We start from the raw sequence: 22,617 nt of genomic DNA, 5'->3' as shown, positions 1-22,617 counted from the left end.
ATGTAATAATCTTAGGTACTTATTGCCAAGTGTTAAATCTATTGGTCTACATCAAGACTGCATCTGGGAACTTTCCCAGCTTCTTTCCCAGCACAGTTCCTGTGGTTGCCTCTGTGTTATTGACTTTTGGTGATGGAACCATGTGCCATTTTATGATGTGGACAAGCGTGTGGAAAGCCCACTACATGAAATTTGAAAATTAACATGTGGAATATAAAGTTGCCTTTTGCTCTCGTTTACAGAAAATAGATTTTTGGAGGTGAACCACCAATTACTATGTTAACAACCCCAAGCAGACTGAAAGACTCCTTAGTGTTTTTAAACAACTAAGGTTTTACAAGTATTACTGGTATCACAATCCAATAAAACAAGTTTGGAATAATGGAACATTTTTTATTTACTTGACTGTTATATAAATATTGTGATGAAAGGTGTATATATATATATATATATATATATATATATATATATATATATATATATATATATATCCAAATAAATAAGCACTCATAGGGATTTATTCAAATAATCAAATAATTGGTTTATTACACATCTGCGTTTCAGTCTCAACAGAGACTTTTATTTTAAATGGATAAAAGCATCTGTTGAGACTGAAATGTCGATATGTAATAAACTACGTGAAGAAATCCCTATGAGATATTATTTGTATTTATATACATAATTGGCATTCAGCACCAGGGTTTGTGAATCATATGTTGAGTCTGTGAAGTGCAGAAGTTATTGGAATACCTACCTACCTCTCTATCGATCGATCGATCTATCTATATACCTATCATGGTTAGTATAACATAAAAAGGAAAGCCATAACATTATGAGCACTGACAGGTGAGGTGAATAACACTGATAATCTTGTTATCATGGCACCAGTCAGTGGGTGGGATATATTAGGCAGCAAGTGAACATTTCATCTAAAAGTTGATGCGATAGAAGCAGGAAAGTGTAAGGACCTGAGCGACTATGAAAAGGGCAAATTGTGATGGCTAGACAACTCTGTCAGAGCATCTCCCAAACTGCAGCTCTTGTGGCGTGTTCTCGGTCTGCAGTGGTCCAAGGAAGGAAAAGAAGTGAACCTCAAATTGCTGAAAAAGCTAATGCTGGTTCTGATAGAAATGTGTCAGATCACACAGTGCATCGCAGTTTGTTGCGGATGAGGCTGCGTAGATGCCCGTGCTGACCCTTGTCCACTGCCGAAAGCACCTACAATGGGCAAGTGAGCATAAGAACTGGACCACGGTGCAATGAAAAAAGGTGGCCTGGTCTGATGAATCACATTCTCTTTTACATAACGTGGATGGCCAGCTGCATGTACCTGGAGAACACATGGCACCAGGATGCATCCATGGAGGCCCCTCCGGGACTTAAGGATGCGCTGTTAACATCTTGATGCCAGATACCACAGCACACCTTTAGACGTCTAGTGGACTCCATACCTCGACGGGCCATTATTTTGGTGGCAAAAGGGAGACCTACACAATATTAGGCAGATGGCCATAATGTTATGGGTGATCAGAGTATATTTGTACACAACTATGTTTTCCTTCTTGACTGAGATGTAAGCAGCATTTCCAGCATGATGGAGCGGCATTCCAGAGATGCTGCTGTTAAACTACCCTCCCAATTGTACTTACATACTCTGTGTGCAGTTGAGTAACAAACATTGGAATAAGTCCTGTCCTTTTTGTCGACATTATATTTATAGAAGGATAATAGATTATGTAATATTACAATAATGATATCATTTAAATGTGAGGAGCTAAAATATACAGGGTATTTCTCCATAAAATGAATGTCATATAGCATCCTGATTTCATGGAAAATTTAAGATTTTTCCTATTAAAAAACATTAAGTTGGTCCTTTAATATTTGTCATCACATATATGGAATATGTATTCTAATACCATAATCTGATGTATCTTTTAATGTAATTAAAAAAGATCATTCTTTCTGGTATATATTAGCCTGGTTTTAACCCTGTATACCTTTAACATACAACGTGACGTTATTTTTATTACCTAGAAAGCAGGCTGTTTTTAATCTAACATTTACTTTCCAGCTGTAGTCTAAATTATATATCCCGAAAGACATTAATGTCAACCTTTTTTTTTGTTTTTGCATTTTCCTGTAAAAATGAAAGTGACATATTTCATACTGAAAATTAAAAGACGTGAGAAATTGAGCTAATATAACTTTTAGACAACAAAGTCTTGTAGAGTATTTGTCGACAATAACGTAATACTAGGCTTTTGATAAAAGATGTCTAACACACATTTGCTTGTTTAAACATTAGAAATGTGGAGCCCACTTATAGGTTCAGTATGGGAACATAATGTGTTTGAAAATAATATTTTAAATAACTCCCATTGGACAGCACTCAAGAATATGATTCTTTGTAAATAATAATGATGACTATTATTTATAATAATAATGGTTGTTGTCATTAATCATTGCAAGGTTAGAAATGTGTAATACTGACTTAGGTTTTTGCATTCTCAAGCAATTAAAGCTCCAATTATAAACATTTGGCTCTAATTTCTGTGGAGGACCTTTTTCGGAAACAGATGAGATTTCTGGTAGGTGCCATGGTGCCATGGGCCCTAATTTTTGCTCTGATCAGACATTATCAGTGGTTGTCAGGATCAACAACTGCCTCGGAAAGGGAAATAACAATAATAACAAATATGTTTTATTTATATACCGCCAACAATTGACTGACCATCATATATGTGAGAAATACAGCAAGAGTGTGATGATACAAACTGCCGATATAAGTGAAGGGTAATGGCATAAGGATAAAGAGTCTAGATGAGTGTAACCTGTATTTCACCCAGGGATTTTTCACACAAAAGCAAAACATGCATACAAAAGTGTCCCCATTAACACATTTGTTACTGACTTATAAAAAATCTGCCATCATATCATCATATTTTTAATATTTTCTATTAATTGGTAGAATTATTTTTACAATCATTTCCGTTGGCTTTTCAGTAAATAAGAACAAATGTAAAAAAGAAGTAAAGCAAAAAAAGGAAACATATACAGTTATACAAGTACTATGACTTTTAAATATCACAGTTCATTTTATACTTCATGATTTATTTTAATGAGGTTATCATCTAAAGGGCGGCGAGTGGTTTTATCTTACCAAGTTGTCAGTACCCGCTCGGCGCCCCTCTCTCTCTCCTCTGCGAGCCCTCTAGCTCTGTCTCGGTGCCGGCTTGTAATGTTGAGCGCCGGAAGATGACGTCATTTCCGGCGCTCAGCATTACAAGCCGGCACCGAGACCGAGCAGGGAGACTCGCCGCAGGACTGCTGAAAGGTAAGTACAGGGGGGGGAAGGGTAGATAAGGGGGGTGGCATTTTAAACTTTGCCCCAGGCGGCATTTTGTCTTGGGCCGGCCCTGCTGAAATGAATACATCCTTCTGCATCTATTTTTGTTTTTAATCATTATATATATATATAAATAAAAATAATAATACTAATAATAACAATTGTAAGATTTTAGCAACCTAAATACAACCTATACAATTCAAATTATATTCAATTTGTTTAAAAAAAAAAAATCACCCACTGTTTCCGCTATACAACTTAATAAATAATAATAAAAAATAATAAATCATTCTTAAAAATAAAATTAAAAATACAGTCTAAAATATACCAGTAAAGGCATATACCTTAAAATGCCTTTGAGGTACACGTACAGGTAATGAAGAAAAAATGTCCTTTCTATGTGGAGATTATTTTAAATAGGAATATAATGAGGTGTGGTGCTGTTTCTTGTCTGAATGCCCACATTTACTGCCCTACTGATAGTTTCGAATCCTTTCCAGGAATTTTAATTCAGTTTTAGCTCTGGAACTAACTTCAAATGTATATCTCCCACTGGCAGCATTAGGTCTTTTTTTATTTTTCCTATGAGCCAGATTGGCTTGGGAAGACTTTTAATGACATCATCAAAGTCTAAAAATAAAAAACTTTGCATAGTATGTGAAATTTTGCAGATAGGATACAATAAAAATACATAGTTTAACCTACTTGCTGTCGAAATATTAACCCAAAATAGATCTGTTAACCATAAAGCCTTTATTTATTTTTGGCAAAATAAGCTTAGTTTTTTTTTTTTTTTTGTGGATATAATTTAAAATTGTATACAGCCCTTCCCCTAAGCAGGCTTAGGATCATGGGGTCGTATTTTAACATTAACTGGAGAGCTGCATATAGCAAGATGAACCACGAGGCAAAGTAGTCTACTGGCCAGAGCCCATAGAAGTTAGTGAATGGGTTTTAGGCCACAGCATATTCACTTGCTGCCATTTCTTACATTTCTGGCTTGTTCAAAAATAGAAAACGTTCTCTCATAGAGAATATAACACAAATGCATGTCAAGCTGTCTATTTGTAACAATAGCATGACAACATAGACCTGTTCTGAATGGCGCTTGAGCTGAAACATGTGAAAGCTTGGATTTTCTGGAGGTTTGGGAATAAAGGTTAAATACAAAGTATAAGGCACAGGAGTGTATGAGTCACAGCTGAACATATGCTTGCAATCAGTGTTACAGCCCTGTGCATCAGAATAGAATACAAATATTTGGTATACTCGGTGGAATGCCTCTATTCTCTTCAGTCAACATGGCTTTTGAGTTGTGATTCTGTAAACTGGGTTACTTAACTGCCATTGTAACTGCTGATATCGCCATTAAATGGAGATGGTAACGTATGTAAAGGCCAAACTAGAAACTTTAATTTGTAAATATATTTATATTTAATTTGATCAATAGTGATAGTAGGGATGGTGTTCTTATCTCTGTCTTACGGCAATGAGGCATCTTTAGGTGTAATACATATTTCCATAACGGCTATTTAGGATGTGCAATGCCTGCAGATCAGCAAAAAAAGAAATATACTTGTGAGAAACAGGTGAAGCGTAAGTAGAATACCAGCATAATATGCTGCTGGGTGATTGGTGGCGTCACGGCACGGTGTGAATTGAAAATGTTTTATTGTCTGAGCAGCATAATTACTTGGGGTACTTGGCTGTATGTATGTGAAGAGAGCAGGCTTTCACTGTGACTTTTAGTTCACTTTGTTATTTGTAAATGCAGTTATGTATGCAATTTATAACAAATACACAATATTCAGCAACGTTAAACAATTTACTGTAACTGTAATTCCAATAGATGTAAATGTAGGAGCTCCTATTTGATTCTCCTGAGGAAGCCATAGACTGATTGGCAAAACGCGTTGAGAAGAACTACAGAATCGTTGGACATTTACAGATATCATTTTGGACTCTTTTATTTAATGAGCGAGCTTGCGCAACACTGCTGTAGTACCAAAGTTATTTGTAAGTGCATTTCTATTTTTCTTTTTCATTATATGAAGATACTGCACTATTGTGGCTCTTACTCTTCACAGATTTTAAAGAAGCCATCAAAGACACTTTTACTGAATCCTTGACGGGCTTGATTAACTTCATTTGTTTGTGAGTTATATTCCCATTACAAACCACTGAGTATCATTTAACAATATTGCACTATTGTTTATTTTTTTCTCCCCCATTGTTTGTTGACTGGCTTTTCCATACATCCTGAGGAGTGTTTTTTTCAAGTGAAAATTGGGTTTTCTTTCACTGTATATTCATTACCAATCATCTCTGGTTTCCTAGAAGTAAACTATTGACCTCTAATGTTGAATAAGAAGCCTATAAACACATTTAAGAATTACCTTATCTGTGAAATATTTTTCCATGATGAAAAGCATTGACAATTATTTTACATTTAATTACAGCCTATGGTGCACAATAGTTCACAGTTTTAAATGATGTGAATAACTCATCCTGCATTATGGCTTTCCCTTTCTAGAACTGCAGATGAGTTCAATTACGTGTATGATCTAAACCCTTTCAGATGTGTTTGTCCTGAAATAGATCAAGACATGTTTTAGCAATTACATCAACACATAAAAACAAAATCGAATGGAATGGAATAAGGTAATTGAACCATGAAATAATAAATACAATTAGGTTAACATATTATAAATATATTCCCCTAGAGGAAGCATTCAGCCAGGCATATGTTTTGTCCTCTGGACCTGATTTCACGTTACATTGTTGCAGGCTCAAACATCATATTTTCCTTTTCATATTATGGATTATTGTCACATTAAACAATGCTCTCCCACAATACTTTTATTTCCATGATATCCACCCCACCATATTATTCATGTAATATTCAATTGTTATTTCTTTTTTTTTTTTTTTTTTACAGTATTTACGTTGACATCCTTGGTGTTCAGAAAACTGTGACTGCTTTTTATACTGATAATGCAACTATTTAGATCAACACAGTTGCTTAAACAGTATATTTAGGCAACATATCAGGCATATTCTGGCCTATGCCCTAGGGCAGCAGCTATGCAATAGGGCAGCAGCTATGCAATAGGGCAGCCTCTGTGCAACTTTAACAGGTGCGGTCCACTCTTTGGGGCAATCTGGCTCCCTTGTGGGCCACATCTCAATGCGCTGGTTGGAGAGATCAGAATTCTCTTTGGTAACCATCCCATTTATGCCTCGGAGGTTTGTGCTTTGATCAGCATAGCCTCCATTGAAGCTTTTATTTTAAATTTGGTAAAGACGACCTTTCTTTTTCTACAGCTAACATGGTACAACTCTATACCTTTATCAAGCTTTTATTTTACAAGTGCCGACATCTGTATTCAGTACATTTTAACTCATTTATCCTTTAAAGAGAAACATCTGAGTTAACGGTTGTCATCCTTTATTAAAACGATACCAGCATATTCCCAAGAGCTATAAGCGGTTTTAAATAATTATGATACTTTAAATGCTAATGAAAATACGTTATTATTCTTTATCCTTATAAAATATGTCAAAATAGCATGCAGTATAAATACCTGCATACCATGTGCTGCCAATGACATGCAGCTCCATAACCAGAAACTAAAAATCTCATTTAGCGAGCAGGAAAGAGCCGTTTTTAACGTCCCCAAAGGGAGTATTGAATTTTTGTGTAAAGTGTTAAATGCCATAGACATTCAAGAGAATACCTTCTTTTACTTACCCTTCGAATGACTTTAATGACTAAATTAATAGATTCCACCTTGTGAATTTACAAAATGCATTTTATTCCCCAAATGAACACTTCATATGGGAAACGGAAACTGTTCAAATCTTACGCTATTTTTCTTCGAGTGATTTGGGGAGATCCTGGTAGATGCCCCGACATACAGAGCACAAGACTTAGTTCCTATAATTTCAGACAATGTAATCTGTATATAATGGAGAAAATGACAGACAACATTTATGTTCCTAGGGTTTGACCTTTTCTTTAATCTACTGAGAATAGAACAATGGTCCTTTTAACAACTCTCCAGAAATGACATAATGAGCTATCAGTATGTTCCCATTCCGCCACACCATAACATTAAATGTGTATATAAAACATGCTAATCTATGGGTCTATAGAGCTACGCTTTATTATTTTTCTGATTTTAAATTGACTACAGGCTTGACAGGAGAACAATAAAACTTTCAGACCTACTCAAGTTATTGTTTCAGCATTATAAATCTACACATCTCATACTAAATCATATCGAAAGTGTTATAATTTACATTAGCACACATATATACTATATTTACTCCGCCAAGTGCATTTTTATTTTGGAGTTTAATACAGATGAAACCCTATTATTTTACCTATTCCCTGAAATGTATGTCCAAATGTAACCAGGAAATGAATAAAAAGCCACTATTCTTTTTAATGTACACAGTTGCATATTTTCACGCATAAGCAAATACCCGCAACCCCAAATAAGTTTATATTAAAGCATATGTTCCGTGGGTTTAGTTACTATATATCAGTTTATACATGCTAAGGGCACGCCAGATCCAGGAAACAGGGTGACCCAACAACTAGTAAACAGAAAGTATCACAAAACATAGCTTCCAACATCTCTGGAACCAAGGCTGTATGAATAATGGGGTAAAAACAGTCAATTGTAACATTCACTTATAAAGCTGTGTTAGTAGAGATGCTCTCAAAGCTAAACACATTTAAACGAAGTTATTTAGTCAATGCATTTATAAGTGCCAGATGTTGCAATGAACTCTTGTATATACAGTCGTGACTAATGTCACAAGGGGTTGGGGATGCAGTCCAAATCATTTTACCCAGACACTCCCTTTTACTTAGTAATCTAATGGAAAATTAAGACATACATAAAACAGGGCACGTCAGACAGGTGGCAATAAAAAAATCCAGGTATAACCCCACTCTACAATGTGTTTTTTTTTTCCTTCTTCATATTGGCAACGACATCCTTGAGCATTTTTTTTATATTAAAGATTTGCCTGTGTGCCAAATACCAAAGCTGGTGAATGAACATTTTAACTCAGCCTTTAATACTTCTAATAAAGTACTGCAGACACACACAATAAAAACCAGATGTGATCACCAAATTCATTGGAAACAGTGACCTTTTTCAGTAGGTAAGAGCAAAGACGGTGTTTCAGAGTGATCACCTACATTTGTTTTTCCATATGTAAGCTTCTGTTGCCATTTCCAGATTAATTAGAATTCTATTGACAACCAAAACACTGGGGAAACCTTACAAAGATCTGAGAAGAACAGTTTAAAACGAAATCGTTCTCTTTTCCATTCATGGCTGATTTCGTGAGATTTATGTAATTTCAAAGACCATTAAGGTTGAAAAGGTTCCAGCTTCTGTTGTAAGCTTCAGTGAGGTCATTATGTTGTCATGTGACTGACTGCTATTTATAGTTGCTAATTATGATAAATACACAGAACTATTGGACAAATTGCTTGTCCTATTTAATGTATCATTTTGGAAATGACTATAATATTAAACCAGAGACCCATTTTTCAGAAATTAATTCAAAATAGAACTCTTTCTTAAAATAGAGTTAAGGGTTGATTATCTAGTTAAATATATAAAGTTAGTGGGGAAAGAGATGTGATGAAAAAAAACGTGCATCCAGGACAGGAGCACTAGTGAGATTGTCTAGGATGCTATAAAAGCGAGCCTTGTCTCTGGGCCATGTCAATCTGTCAGCCCAGGTCCTTTCAGGGACATCCTTACAGGGCTCCATTTGAATGACATAATTGGAGTTTATTCACTGAAGAAGGGCATGGCAGAAGGATCTGAACAACAGTTGTGGTTTCAACTCACATCAAATTTATAAGAATTTCTCAGCAAGAATAGCTGAGCTTCAATTGCTACTTTCAAGACACCTAATTTAACCCATTAATAGTCAACCATTTACATAAATTATTAGAGGGGAGGGGATGTATGTGTTGTGTTTAACAAACTGGTAAGGAGAACCTTAGCTTTTGGGAAAACTGCCCGGCAGTTTTGGCAAACCCAATATTTTATAATATAAACATTTGGCATGTTGTATTCATGTTGTTCTGATGCTTTGTTTAAGGTTGAATGGTTCAGCAATGTTATCATATCAAATATCATCATTTTATGATATGTGTATCAAATGATATGATACTTATAATTTGCAATGTTTACATTTTTTTATAATGAGAATATTGGTTTGGGAGAGACACATTTGAGTGTCTGGATTTCTTGCTTTCCATGTTCAGAGGGAAGTTTCCTCACATTTTAGTTCTAGAGTGCCCTTGTGTGCAGAGGTATTTTGTTACGCTTATAGTGATTTTCATTTCTGTAATGGCACAAGCGAGTTAAAGTTTGAAACTCTCCGGAGTGGGGGATTTACCTTAACCATGGTCTGCTAGTTTTACCCATTTGTGCTGACAAATACCGGATGGCAAAAATGTTTCCATCTTACTCCAATCTACCAGTCTTTCTGCATTTATGTACAGTGCATGTTCTTGAGAACCGGAGATAGTATAATTCCTTCTAGAAATGAGTTTGTTGTACGACAAACATGTCCAAAGAACACACACAGCCCCTGCTTGTAAGAGTGCCCTGCACTTAATAAACACCATGTTGATACATGCATTAGAATGGAGCCCTGGCCAAGCTAGGACTGGAGATGATGAGGTGGCCTTGGCACTTTAAGGCCACATATCCAGCCATGGGCTATGTAATGCAGCACCCTTTGTAATTGAGAAAAAAGCAAGAAACTATGGTTCATCTATAAAACTGTCCCGCAGGAGCGGCAGATTGGTAATTATGGAGAATTGATGGCCAACGAGCATTTGCCTGGTATGCCAGATGGCCAGTCCGAGCCTGCCAACGGGATTTCCTTACCGGGAAGAATGTCTCCACATGTCTGCACTAAATTTAACAGTAACACACCTTCAATTGCAAATTTCCTTTAAGGCCATTCCAAAAAGTGGCTTCTTCCAGTGCTAAGTTTGCTGAAAATGAATGTGGCCTTTTATTAAAAGGAAGCATTTGAAGTGTTCATGATTTATATATTTTAAAAATATAGTTAATGCCTGTAGAAGCTAGCATCAAAGAAATATGCTTGATTGAAATTCTAATGTGACAAGTTAAATATTCTGCCTCCCCAAATGAGTCATTTTTCCGACATTATAAAACATGTTATTGCATGATCCTGATATTTTGTAGTAAAATGACATTATTTATTACATGGTTTGAATTGTCTGCATTTTTTCTGCTCTATTATGTGTGTTAAGGACATTATAAATGAGCCTATATTAACTTATGTTGGTGATTAAACTCTCCTTACTAATAACACTCACACCTACAGCGAATACACACATAGGTAGATGTTGGAGATGTGTAATTTTCCTTGTATAAACAATAACGTTATATTAATTTAGTACATGCATCCCTCCATATTGACCTTTGTGCTATTTGCACCTGGTCACAGCTGCTCCTTAACACTCTGCCTGCTTGTATGGCACCTTTATATGTGTCAGCAGCCTTTAATATTAAGAAAAAAAGTGATAAAAAGGTTTATTTATAAAACTACCCCAAATTACTCAGAGCTTGGGTAATTTAATATATATATATATATATATATATTATTATTATTATTATTTTTTATTTTTTTGGTAGATTTTAATCTATATTCTGTATATGTATGTGAGTGTAATATACAGTTTAAATTTGGACAATGTTTACAAAGTGTTTAAATATGTATTAGAATATTTTGTGGTAGAAAGGCAACTGTTACTGGTAATAATGTAATAACATTTAACGTGTAATTGTTATAGTTGACAATGGGCAATACTATCAACTACAACTCATGTCATCCTCACCCTACTAAAATACACATACAAACATGCACCTAAAATGCAAAACATAATATTCCTACAGAAGCACATATACTAAATGCCTGACATTGGTGCTTTGAAATGTTTGTTTTCCCAACAAATCTGAGAATGTTTTAAGAACCTTCGAAAGAATACTGCAGTGTTTGCTACTATTATGCTTTGTGGAAGTGTTTGTGGTGAAGAATGGTTGCTTTGGCATTTGTTACTGTTTTCTAAGTGTTATTCTTTTTTTGTGTACCCCAGGCAGTCTGCAAATAAAGAAAACAGATACAAAGAATAATGCTTGCTTTGATACATATAAAATTTAGCATTAGTTACAATGATTCCAAAGTAAATAAACCATGAATGCATCTACATGTATCTCCATTCTACAATAATAAGAACATATTATGACCTCTTTCTATGGTGGGTTTAGTATTTAAAAGTATATTCCAGTTGTCATATGCCCTCTTGTAACATACATGCAAATGCATAGAGAGACTCATTAGAATCCTTGCTATACTAATCATGCTTTTCCCTGGCCCCAGATTCTTGGCTTCTTTGGCTGAACGCACCAATGTGCACACATAGTCACCGCCAACCAAGCCCTAACTTGTGTGAGATTTACAGGGGGTCTAATGAGAACCTCCTCAATGCATTTGCAAAAGGTGCTCACACTGATTTCAACAGGAGCACTTTCTTGCCAGTGCATGGTTGCTTCTCGAAGCCAAAAGTTGTGTGAAACTCAGAGAGTGCTTCAGAGCTGCAGCATCTTCAGCAGTTATTTGTGGAGCCAAGTAAAGAATGCCTACTAAAGTAATAGCAGGCTAATCCACAATCAAAATATATTTTACATGACAACACAAAAGCTTAGTTTTTTCCATGCTCTCCATGGACTGTATAGATAACAAATACAAGAAGTAAAAAAAAAAAAAAAAAAAAAAAAAAATGTAAATGGTTTAAGTTATAAGAGGTATTTATGTACCTGGTAAATAAAGGAAAAAATCTACTAGTAGTAGTTCAAAATATTAAAATCAGGACACTACATGCATGGGGCCAAGAGAAAATATTTCCTTAGTTTATCTATGAGACCTTCAGTAAAGGAGGTAGCCAAAATACAGCTCTCCAAAATGTTTTATAACTCCTAAATTAATTATACTATCATGTCCCCATCAATATGATGACTAGGAAATCTGGGAGTTGAACTTTTTTTGGTAACATTCCTTGGGGCCTTTCCAGCTGTGCCAGATACACAAGATATATAGTTTTTTTATTAGATTATACTGTCAACAACTAAAATGCTATGAGTTATGTAAGGGGAAATGGAACTGTTTTTAGAAATTAAAATTAATCTCTACTGATTAATGTGAGGAGATGGCTGTTTCCAGCTAATTCAGTCATTGCCAATAGCTAGTTATTTCCAATGAATATTTAAAATTTGGAAGAAGAGTTTCCACAAAGATAATGATATACAATACTAGATTTATAGGTTTAAAAAAAAAAGTTATCATTTTTTCTTGAAGAGGTTTCAAAGTGGCTTATTTAAAAAAACCAAGTTATTTTTCAGTTTCCATTCAAACTGAAAGCTTAAAATCCAAACTTATTTGAAAGTGGACAAACATATTGCTGTGCTGAAACTAGCATGAAAAAAAACAAGGATCTCAACAAGTTTTCCAACTTTCCCCACCAAATGTGAATTTAAAAAACATTTATATGAACTATTTGCACATACACCGAAATAAAATCCAGTATGGGGAAAAAGGGTTAAAACTAGAAGGTGCCATTACAATCCCAGGACACAGGCTGGCATTATTAATATTGCAGGATTGATGCTAACTGCTCAGGTTTTTACTCATATATACCAATACCTTCAGTAGACAAGGCAAAGTTGAGAAACAATTGCAGGACCTGCAGATTTCATTTTTAGGTTTTGTATTAAATGTTACAGTTAACAATTTTAAAGGTTCACATACATCAGCAAAAAAAAATGCAATGCAAAGGTGAATGTTTAGAAAAGACCCCAAAGGATTCAACACGCTGAATCACACTGAATTAGTGATCTACAAAAGGACCATTAACATGAGCACACATAAGACACAAGAAGAGTGAACTGCTCTTGCGAGCTTACAGTCTATTAGCATAACCAGAAACTCAGACTTCATACAAGTTTCAATTTCAATGAAATTTTTATGAATTTTCCCCCAACAAAACAAACTAAGCATAAAGGTATGAATTTTTGTTTGTATTTTGTTTGTTTTTTTACATCATCTCTCACAATCTCACCCAAGTAGCGTCTTTGGGCCATTGGGCCATTCTGAATGCAATCTGATAGACAGCGTTTACCACTAGTTTACCACTAGAGCAGTAATAGATGGATAGTACAGACCCTAGAACTGACTGATGCAGTACTGGCATACAATTACAGGCTCTAATGCATTTCCTGTCCATGTACTTCTTGTAGCCATGGACATAAACTTTTCAATACGTTTATATAATGAGGTATATGACGGTATATTTTCTTTATATTAAATTATTTTTAAAAGTAGTGCTCACTAGTGTTCCTGAGAAAATCCATTAAATACGCTATTTTACAGACCTATCTCCTCTAGCTTTTGAAGTGTTAAACAAATCCAGATTTTAATATGCCCAGGCTCCCCAGAGACTTGAATCAATGGAAAAACCCACAAATCATTCATATCTACTCGATTAAGAGAGGAGGCATGAAGCTGGAAACTTCACTGAAAAACTAATGAAAACAGGAAATCATTACAAAATATCATGAGATATAATAAGCAAAACCGTGTAGAGATCCACTACATTGCACAACTATGAAAGGGGTAGACCCGAGGCAATTGATTGAATATATATATATTATACTTTAAATATACATACATACATATATATACACACAGTGGCAATATAAAGTAAGTGAACTATTTGAAATTACCAGAATTCACAGTGTGGGATGGAAAAAAGTATGTGAACCCCTAGGTAATAAATGAAAACTTCAATTATTTTGAGTTTACTATTCTCAAGAAGCAGTTGCTGATGAGAACCATGTCTCACAAAAAGAAATCTCTGTAGACATGCAATCAAGAATTGTTGATTTTCATAAAGATGGATAGGGTCGCAAAGGGTTTACATATTCATCAGTTAGAAAAATTGTTTATAAATGGAGACAATATACTACTGTGGCTACTCTCCCTAGAAGTGGGCGCGCAGCCAAGATGACTCCAAGGGCACAATTTAGAATGCTCAATGAGGTCAAAAAGAAACCCTAGATATGCAAAACGTTGTCTGCCAGCTAATGCTTGGTAGAAGTTGTATAATGCAGTAGCAAAATGACCCTAAACATCAAAGTAAATCTACTTCGGAATGGTTTATATAAAAAATAAGACAGACCTTGCTGATGCAGTATAAGTACCGTGTGCCTTGTTGCTGTGGTCAGTCGTGCCATAGTATATGACTTTTGACATTAATCTGTATTCAGCAACCTTGCCTTTTTAGTGAATTTAGCTGTTCCTTAACAAGTCTCTCTTACACAGCTGTCCTGCTTCAGTTAATGATTGTTTTTCAATCTACATATTACATGATACATTAGCACCTACTGGTATAACTGTTTAGTCATACACCTAACTATTTGCCTCAAAAATCCCTGAACTGATGCTGTTTTGAAGGCAGAGTGGTCACGCCAAATATTGATTTGATTTAGGTTTGTCTTCTGTTCACTCACTTTGCATTTTGTTAAATTAAAAAAAATGAAACTAGTAACATTTGAAAGCATTCTTACTTTTCACACACCTGCCTAAAACATAGCATCACACCACCACAGATTGTCACCCCAAAAACATCCTTGCCTGGGAGCTGACCTATGATGTAAGTATAGCATTGTGTGTACAGTAACCAGTAACACTGAAAACATATTGTAAAATATAAGAGACAGAATACAGCATTATATATATATATATATATATATTATGTGACAGCAATTGGAGAGCAGGGTGGGCCAATGCTCCGTTTCCCCATGCTGTGGAAATTCCATGCCGGGTTTTCCAGGAGGCAAGAAGTCCACAGGATCCGGTCCGGGATTCCTATGGGGCCGGCATCAGGCACAGGTGCTGGACATTAAAAACCCCTGGAGCCTGATACTCAGGAGACTGTTGGGGGAAGAGGAAGTTCCCTGTGCTCCCAGGGCAAGGAGAGGCCCTGAACAAGATCATCCCTGAGCCAAGTGAGGCAATACCTGCCTGGACATTTTGTGTGCTGTCTGGGGGAGGTTTTCCAGAGGCTGGCATAGCTGGGTCTGGCTGGGAGGTTGAGGTAGTGAGTGATTAGGCTGGTCAGTCTGGACCAGCATAGCTCAGTTAGAGAGGGCTCCAATTGGGAGCTAGGTTTTCTTTTTCTGATTTGGTTTTTGGGGTTTAAGCGGTTAAAATAAAGCACTGTTTTGTTCAAAGCTGCTGTTCCTGACTCTGATTGCCCTAGAGGACTGTGCTTAGAACCCCTAAAAGTGACATGTATGGCCCTCATGCTATAGGGTTTGTCACAATATATATTTCCACAAGTGTTACCAAGACAAGTTGCCATGTTCCTTTACATGTTTGCAGTGGTAAGAACTGAAGGACATCATTGTCCTGGGCTTGGGGATATATTTTTGTTCCTTATATACCATACCTGTAATAAATCAGCATATATATATATACACACACACACACACACACACACACACACACACACACACACACATATATTAATCTCAATGTTTTTTTTGTTTAGCCTTAAGTAAAGACCACAACATAAATCACAATTTTATCTGTGTGAACAGATTAGGCTTTTGGGTGGACACACATCCTTTCTTTATAAAATCAGTATCACTTCCTGTCACGCAGTGTATAAGAACGATCTTTATCCTTGTGCCTTTACATGTGCCCTTCTTATCACATCTGCAAGCACAGCAGTAAGGAAAATAAAATGACTTATTTATATGGCCGGATTAAAAATGTGGGAAGGCTATTTAATCAGACAATCAACAAGCTAAAATAAAACAAAATTAACCCTTCTAGTGTGTGAAGTCTTACATACTCTATACACTAACCATCAATGTCATGGTTATATAATGTTTACTAAAATGGTTAGCTGTCTTATCTCAGATAAAGCCTCCTGAAATCCAGCACTAAAGTATTTATAACACATTTTATCATTATGTAAAAAAAATAACAGCACATATCCAGGGCCGGACTGGGACTGAAAAGCAGCCCTGGAAAAATTTGGAGAGCAGCCCCATATAGTTTATCTCACGGTCGCGCTCTTATACCCACACGCACCCCTTATACACACCCGAGTCACAGTATGTGCCATTCTTTTTATCTCATTATTTGTATTAAAATGCCAGAAAGCAAAAGTGTTAAAAGGCCCTAATAAATGAAATACATTACACAGAATGGGATCAAAACATTTACTACTGCGAACATTTTTAGATGAAAAAGTTCCATTTTATTCAGTGGAACAAAACACTGATCACATTATTCTTCACCATATTCTGGTAAGAAACTTTTATTTCTTTATTAATTCATGTAGACTATTTTTTTCCATATTTAACAAAAGCTATGATTGAGACATGTTTGGTTTTTATTTCCTTTCATTTGACAACCTACCCCCGAGTTATGCACATCTGCCCCCAGGCTTGCCACTCTGCCCCCTGATATGCCTTCTAACCCCCTATATGCCACTCTGCCTCCAGAAATGCCGTATACCCCCTATATGCCACTCTGTCCCATGATATGCCTTCTAACCCCCTATATGCCACTCTGCCTCCAGAAATGCCGTATACCTCCTATATGCCACTCTCTCCCATGATATGCCTTCTAACCCCCTATATGCCACTCTGCCATATAGGGGTCAAAAGGCATGTCATGGGACAGAGTGGCATATAGTGGGATATAAGGCATTTCTGGAGGCAGAGTGGCATATAGGGGGGGACACTTACAGACACACACATGCCGATTTTTTTGGTTTTTAACAAATACAAAAAACATTATACAGTACAAAAAATACATTATTTTACTCACCTTCTACTTCTCTTGACTTCCTGGTAGCTGCACACTGTTCTCTATGCTGACAGGATGCCACTGACCTGACATCCGGTGCTGCAGCGAGGGGGCGGAGCTTCTACCTCACGCGGCTCCCATCACTATGCGGCCATCAGATTGCTGGGAATGTAATCTAAACGGCCGGTGCGTGCTGATGCCGCCGGCCGGAGCTACTTTAACACTTTTTTTTTTTTTAATTTATATGGTAAGCTGGATCGGCTCGCCATATAAAGTAAAAAAAAAAGTATTAAAGCAGAGGCGGCCGGCGGCATCAGCACGCACCGGCCGTTCAGATTACATTCCCAGCAATCTGATGGCCGCATAGTGATTGGAGCAGCGTGAGGGGTGAAAGGTCAGTGCGAGGGGGCGGAGTTTTCACCCCTCACACTGCTCCCATCACTAGACGACCATCGCACACGGCTGCTGGGTGCTGATGCCGGCCGGCCGGCCGCATCAGCACCCAGCGGCCGCTTTGATTAGATTTCGGGCAGCCTGGGGGCAGCTCAGCGGCTGTCTTCATGGCCGCCCAGCCCACGGACCTTCCGGCCCACCGGGAAATTTCCCGGTATCCCGGTGGGCCAGTCCGGCCTTGCACATATCCAAGTGTGGACTGTTTGGAAAATTTAATTATTCTGTCCACTATGGAAAAGGTTCACAAATGGAGAATATCCACGTTTCCCTGGATCCGTATGTAGGTAATATCAGGTTTCAGGAAACCTCTTTCCAAAATAATATGTAATCTTCCAAAAGGTGTATACAACAGAAGGCCTCAAAAAGAAGGATACAACTTTAAAGATTTATTGTATTCATTTAAAAGTTCATGAAAAACATCCACAAACAAAGATGGCCATGGCACTAAAATAATCCCATTAGTGGGTGAACAATCCAATACCTGGTGAATTGTGCTTCACAATCATAGGAAGAGCCGACATTGAAGGATGAAATAGGGACATCGCTATGAAGGCTTGACAGTGCACAAACTTTTAAATGGATACAATAAATCTTTAAAGATTACATATTTTGGAATGGGATTTCCAGAAGCCTTTAGATATTCTCTACATACAAATCCAGGGATACATGTGAATATGCTCCGTTTCGGATGAAAATTCATAGTTTTTTTGCTTTATTTTCATCTGTTTTGTGGGGGCCTGGCTTCATTTTCAGAGATCAGTATGAATTGATGAAATTACTTTATTTGCCATTTGTACGAATTCCTATTACAAGATTTTTTTGGACTACCTATGTTTTTATTACAGGTTTGCAGTATAAACGATGATTTAGCAGCAATATTGTTTAGCAGATTGGCACTTTGAATTTATTCACAAATTATTACCTTATTATCATGCACCTTACCTTCAGAAAACGGTTCCCATTCATACAAACGACCCATAAAGGGCTTATTGTTATAGGATGCACACTGTACTTCTCTGATGCCTCTGTTGTTCCCTGGACACAGCTGTTAAAACAAATAACCAGACAACTGTTTAGAAATTAAGGTTAATGACCGTCTCCACCAGGACTACTAAAATTCCTAATCTGTAAACACTAACTTTTAAAACATTAGGAAATACTTATCAGTTTATTAACAATGGGACATATATATAGTCATGCCATGCCAAATTACATAAAGAATTAGAGAGACCTGGCCACACTATAAACAAAATATTATAATAAATCACATTAATAAACACACAATGCTTTTCTATACCAGGACTAATTGTGGACCATTGATCCTTTAATTCAGGAATTACTCTGGCTTCCTGTTGGAGCTTTGATACACTGATATTGTATTAAGCATGCTGTGTATTAAGCACTGTGAATATTCACCCTAAACTACACAAAAAATTAACTTGTGTACAGTGTACTAGTCCAGTTTGTCCTAACTGTGTTAGTATTAGGAGTTATACTGCACCACACTCAGTGTCTGGCTCGCTGTATAATTATAGGTTTCATGCTTTACCACCATCTGTATCTGAATCACTAAATAATTATATGAGTTATACTGTACCACCTTCAGTGTCTGGCTCACTATATAATGACAGGAGTCATGTTGCACCATCCTCAGTGTCTGGATCACTATTTATCTATGAGAGTTATGCTGTACCATTGTCAGTGTCTGGCTTGCTATATAACGATGGGATGTACCACTGTCATTATCTAGTTTAATATATAATGATGGGAGTTATGCTGTACCATATATACCTATGCTCACTATGAGGCGCTGATGAGGACTATGCTATAACAGCTATTCTATAACTCCTGCACATACATAATATTTGGGAGTTATCAATACTGCCACACCCACCTGGGGTGCCAAAGAAATCTTACATCCAGGCATTAGTAACCCTAGACTTGACTCTTGGTAGGGAAATTTTATTACATATAAAGTTAGGGCATGATTTAGATTTAGTATTATGCTTTCACTATCTATATATGTAGTTTTTTCAGTATATATGTTTTTTGTGTAGGGAACTGGTGATCTTATATGGTTATGCTAACTTTTATACAGAGACTTACACTCATTTAATCTAATATTAGTTTGAATTTCTTTAGGGTTACCCCCAAATGTATGTCTTCCTATTGGGCAAAGGCGGTTACTATGAATAAAAGAGAAAACACGTGGATTGCAGTTTTAGGCTCTTTAAATATGCAGTTTGAGTCAAATAGGATTTTTTTCAGCCTGGTTGCATATTTTACTTTTATAAAAGAACTATGAGAGGACCTGTCTGCAAGCATACCGGTATTTTTCTTTCATAGATAACTAATAGAAAAAACATACTAATGCATTTACAAATGCTTTTAGGTTATGTCAAGATAATAATGGTTAACATGTCTATGGAAGATACTATGGACATGGCTTGTAGTCGAGATAGATAAATGACACAGACACATTGTAAATTCTGCCTTTGCCTTAACAGAAACAGATATATATTCTAATAAAGTACAGGTGTTTGGCACCACAAATACGACCAAAACACTACCCACAAGAAACAGAACTAATAAACCACTTGGGGTTATGGAACAGCTGTGATAAATATTACATTGGCAACCAAGTTAAATCTAAGTAATATGTAAGATATATACATGACTCCTGGTATATCTATATGTGACCTATAGAACTTCCATATAAAGACCAGATGCAGTAATTCTTACATATTATCATTAGGAGTCGAGAATATATATATATATATATATATATATATATATATATATATATATATATATATATATATATATACATACATATATACACCTGTTTTTCTTTCATCTGTAATGTCTGTAAATGTTATGTTGCATAGATATATTTTATTCAAAAACAAATCCTGAGCCATCAGCCAATCTATTTGTTCATGCTAGTTTGGGCCTTTGGAAGTGAAAGCCTGAGCCAGCTAAGTACAGAGCTCTGTGGAATAAATGAACCCATTAAAACGGAGATGATCCCCCAAACCAGCTCATTGAGCTGTTGCAAGTCTGGGAACCTGATCACCCAGTAGGGAATTTTCCCCTGATAAAGGGGGCAGGGGCTCTTGCTGGTTTCCCTAGGCCCAGGATTCACTAGAAAAAAAAACACTGCTCCTGAGTGGCTGGACATTAATATAAAACTTGATAACATTCACTAAAAATACTTCTGATTAGGAAAAAGGTGTAATGTTTCGTTGTAAATCATTTTTTTAGCAGAGGAATGCTAAATTCCTTTCGTAACCACAAAGTATTATATGGTTTCTGAACAGAGAATACATATTCTTATACATTTCATTGTAGACTTTGTGGATGCTTGTGATTAAAACAATATGGTAGATACATGAAATGTAATGTTAACTGTTTACTATGATGTCTTCAGCATTCGCCTACATTTATAGGACAAAGAAATGGCCTTTAATTATCATCTGGTGTCGATTAAAAACAAGTGAGTTCACAGGGTAACTTCTGATGTGATTTATGAATTATGCAATACATCCTTTTGAGCAGCCCTGCTTTTTCTGTGGGTGGAAGACACCGTCTTTGATACATTTAAATACATTTTGGGTCAACATTGGTTTGGCCAGCTTAACAACTATATCCCACATCCTTGTAAGGCTTGCATTAGAAAAGACTATATGGAATAAGACACTATACTGATGGCTGGCATAACGTCCTTTAACCTGCTGCAAAAGAATCTTATTAATATTTTGGTGATCTGACCATTAATATGGATTCATAAAATCTAGCACCAATAACTTTACTTTCCTCTTTTCTTTTGTATCAGATTATATTGTACCGTATATATGAAAAAACTTGCAGGGCCCCTTTGCTGAAAGAGTAAGGAGTGAGCTTTATCTCTCTTTTTTGGTCTCTGCAGGTTTAAGAGAAGAAAAGTGCTGGCATAAAACTGTATAGGTCCCTAAAAACCATTGATGGCAGTGATCAACTTTTTAGCCCATCCTGATCTAACCATACATTTTTTTTTTATCGATTCCTGGAACGTGATGCATCCCACTGTCCACATGCATCCTCATTTTAGCCTGTAACACTGTAACACTTGTGATCCATCCACAAAGGTTCTATATATATATGCAGTATCTAGAATTACATACATTGTAGGCATCAAACTTTCTGAAAGAAAATTATGTATTTTCAAAATATTTAGAGCTAATCAGGAACATTTTAAATATAAGATGCAGGTGATTTTAGGACAGTTATTTTTCTCCCAACAAACTTAAATTAGTTTAAGGTCCATTCTATCTGTGCATTAATAACAAAATGGTATTGTATATAGCTAGCTATTCATTTTGTTTATTTTAGTATAATATAAAAATATGAATTTAATCAAATCCTCTTTTAAAGCTTTTTAAGTGGCAGTTCTATATTTTGTCTTGATTATCTCACAACTTTAGGTTAAGAAACTCAACAACAGTATTACACAAACATTAACTGGAATTTGATCTAGAAGAGAAAAATATTTAGATCAGGGATTATGAAGACTTTGACTTTTACACTGTGTTAATAAAACAAAATGGCCCACCCACAGTAAACCATCATAATCACACAATACCATATTGGAGCAGATGTTGGAGATAGGTGACATTTTTTTCAAATAAAAAAGTTAGATTTATTATAAACAAACTATTGGAACTATACAGAAAGTAATTAATTTAAAATCAAATACAATTTAAATGCATGAATTACTAGAAAAAAATGTATTCATGAAGTCATGTCATGTTCTGGGTTTTTAAAATTTTCTTTTTAATAGCAATTTTTCATCTAAGTTTCGTATCTCACTACATTAATACACA

The 22,617-nt window shown here is 36.0% G+C and overlaps 1 protein-coding gene across 1 annotated transcript in view; it reads right to left on the bottom strand.

Moving 5' to 3' along the window:
- The window catches only part of THSD4 (thrombospondin type 1 domain containing 4), a 246,778-nt gene that overhangs the window by 151,233 nt on the left and 72,928 nt on the right, over positions 1-22,617 (bottom strand). Inside the window, exon 7 of the mRNA XM_053461868.1 lies at positions 18,698-18,800. Within this exon, the coding sequence (XP_053317843.1) occupies positions 18,698-18,800 (103 nt within the window). The remainder of the gene's footprint in view (positions 1-18,697; positions 18,801-22,617) is intronic.

This window comes from Spea bombifrons, chromosome 4 (genome assembly GCF_027358695.1).
Source record: "Spea bombifrons isolate aSpeBom1 chromosome 4, aSpeBom1.2.pri, whole genome shotgun sequence".
Lineage (NCBI taxonomy): Eukaryota > Metazoa > Chordata > Amphibia > Anura > Pelobatidae > Spea > Spea bombifrons.
The sequence above is the reverse complement of the archived record's forward strand: the minus strand, read 5'-3'. Positions and strand labels throughout refer to the sequence as shown.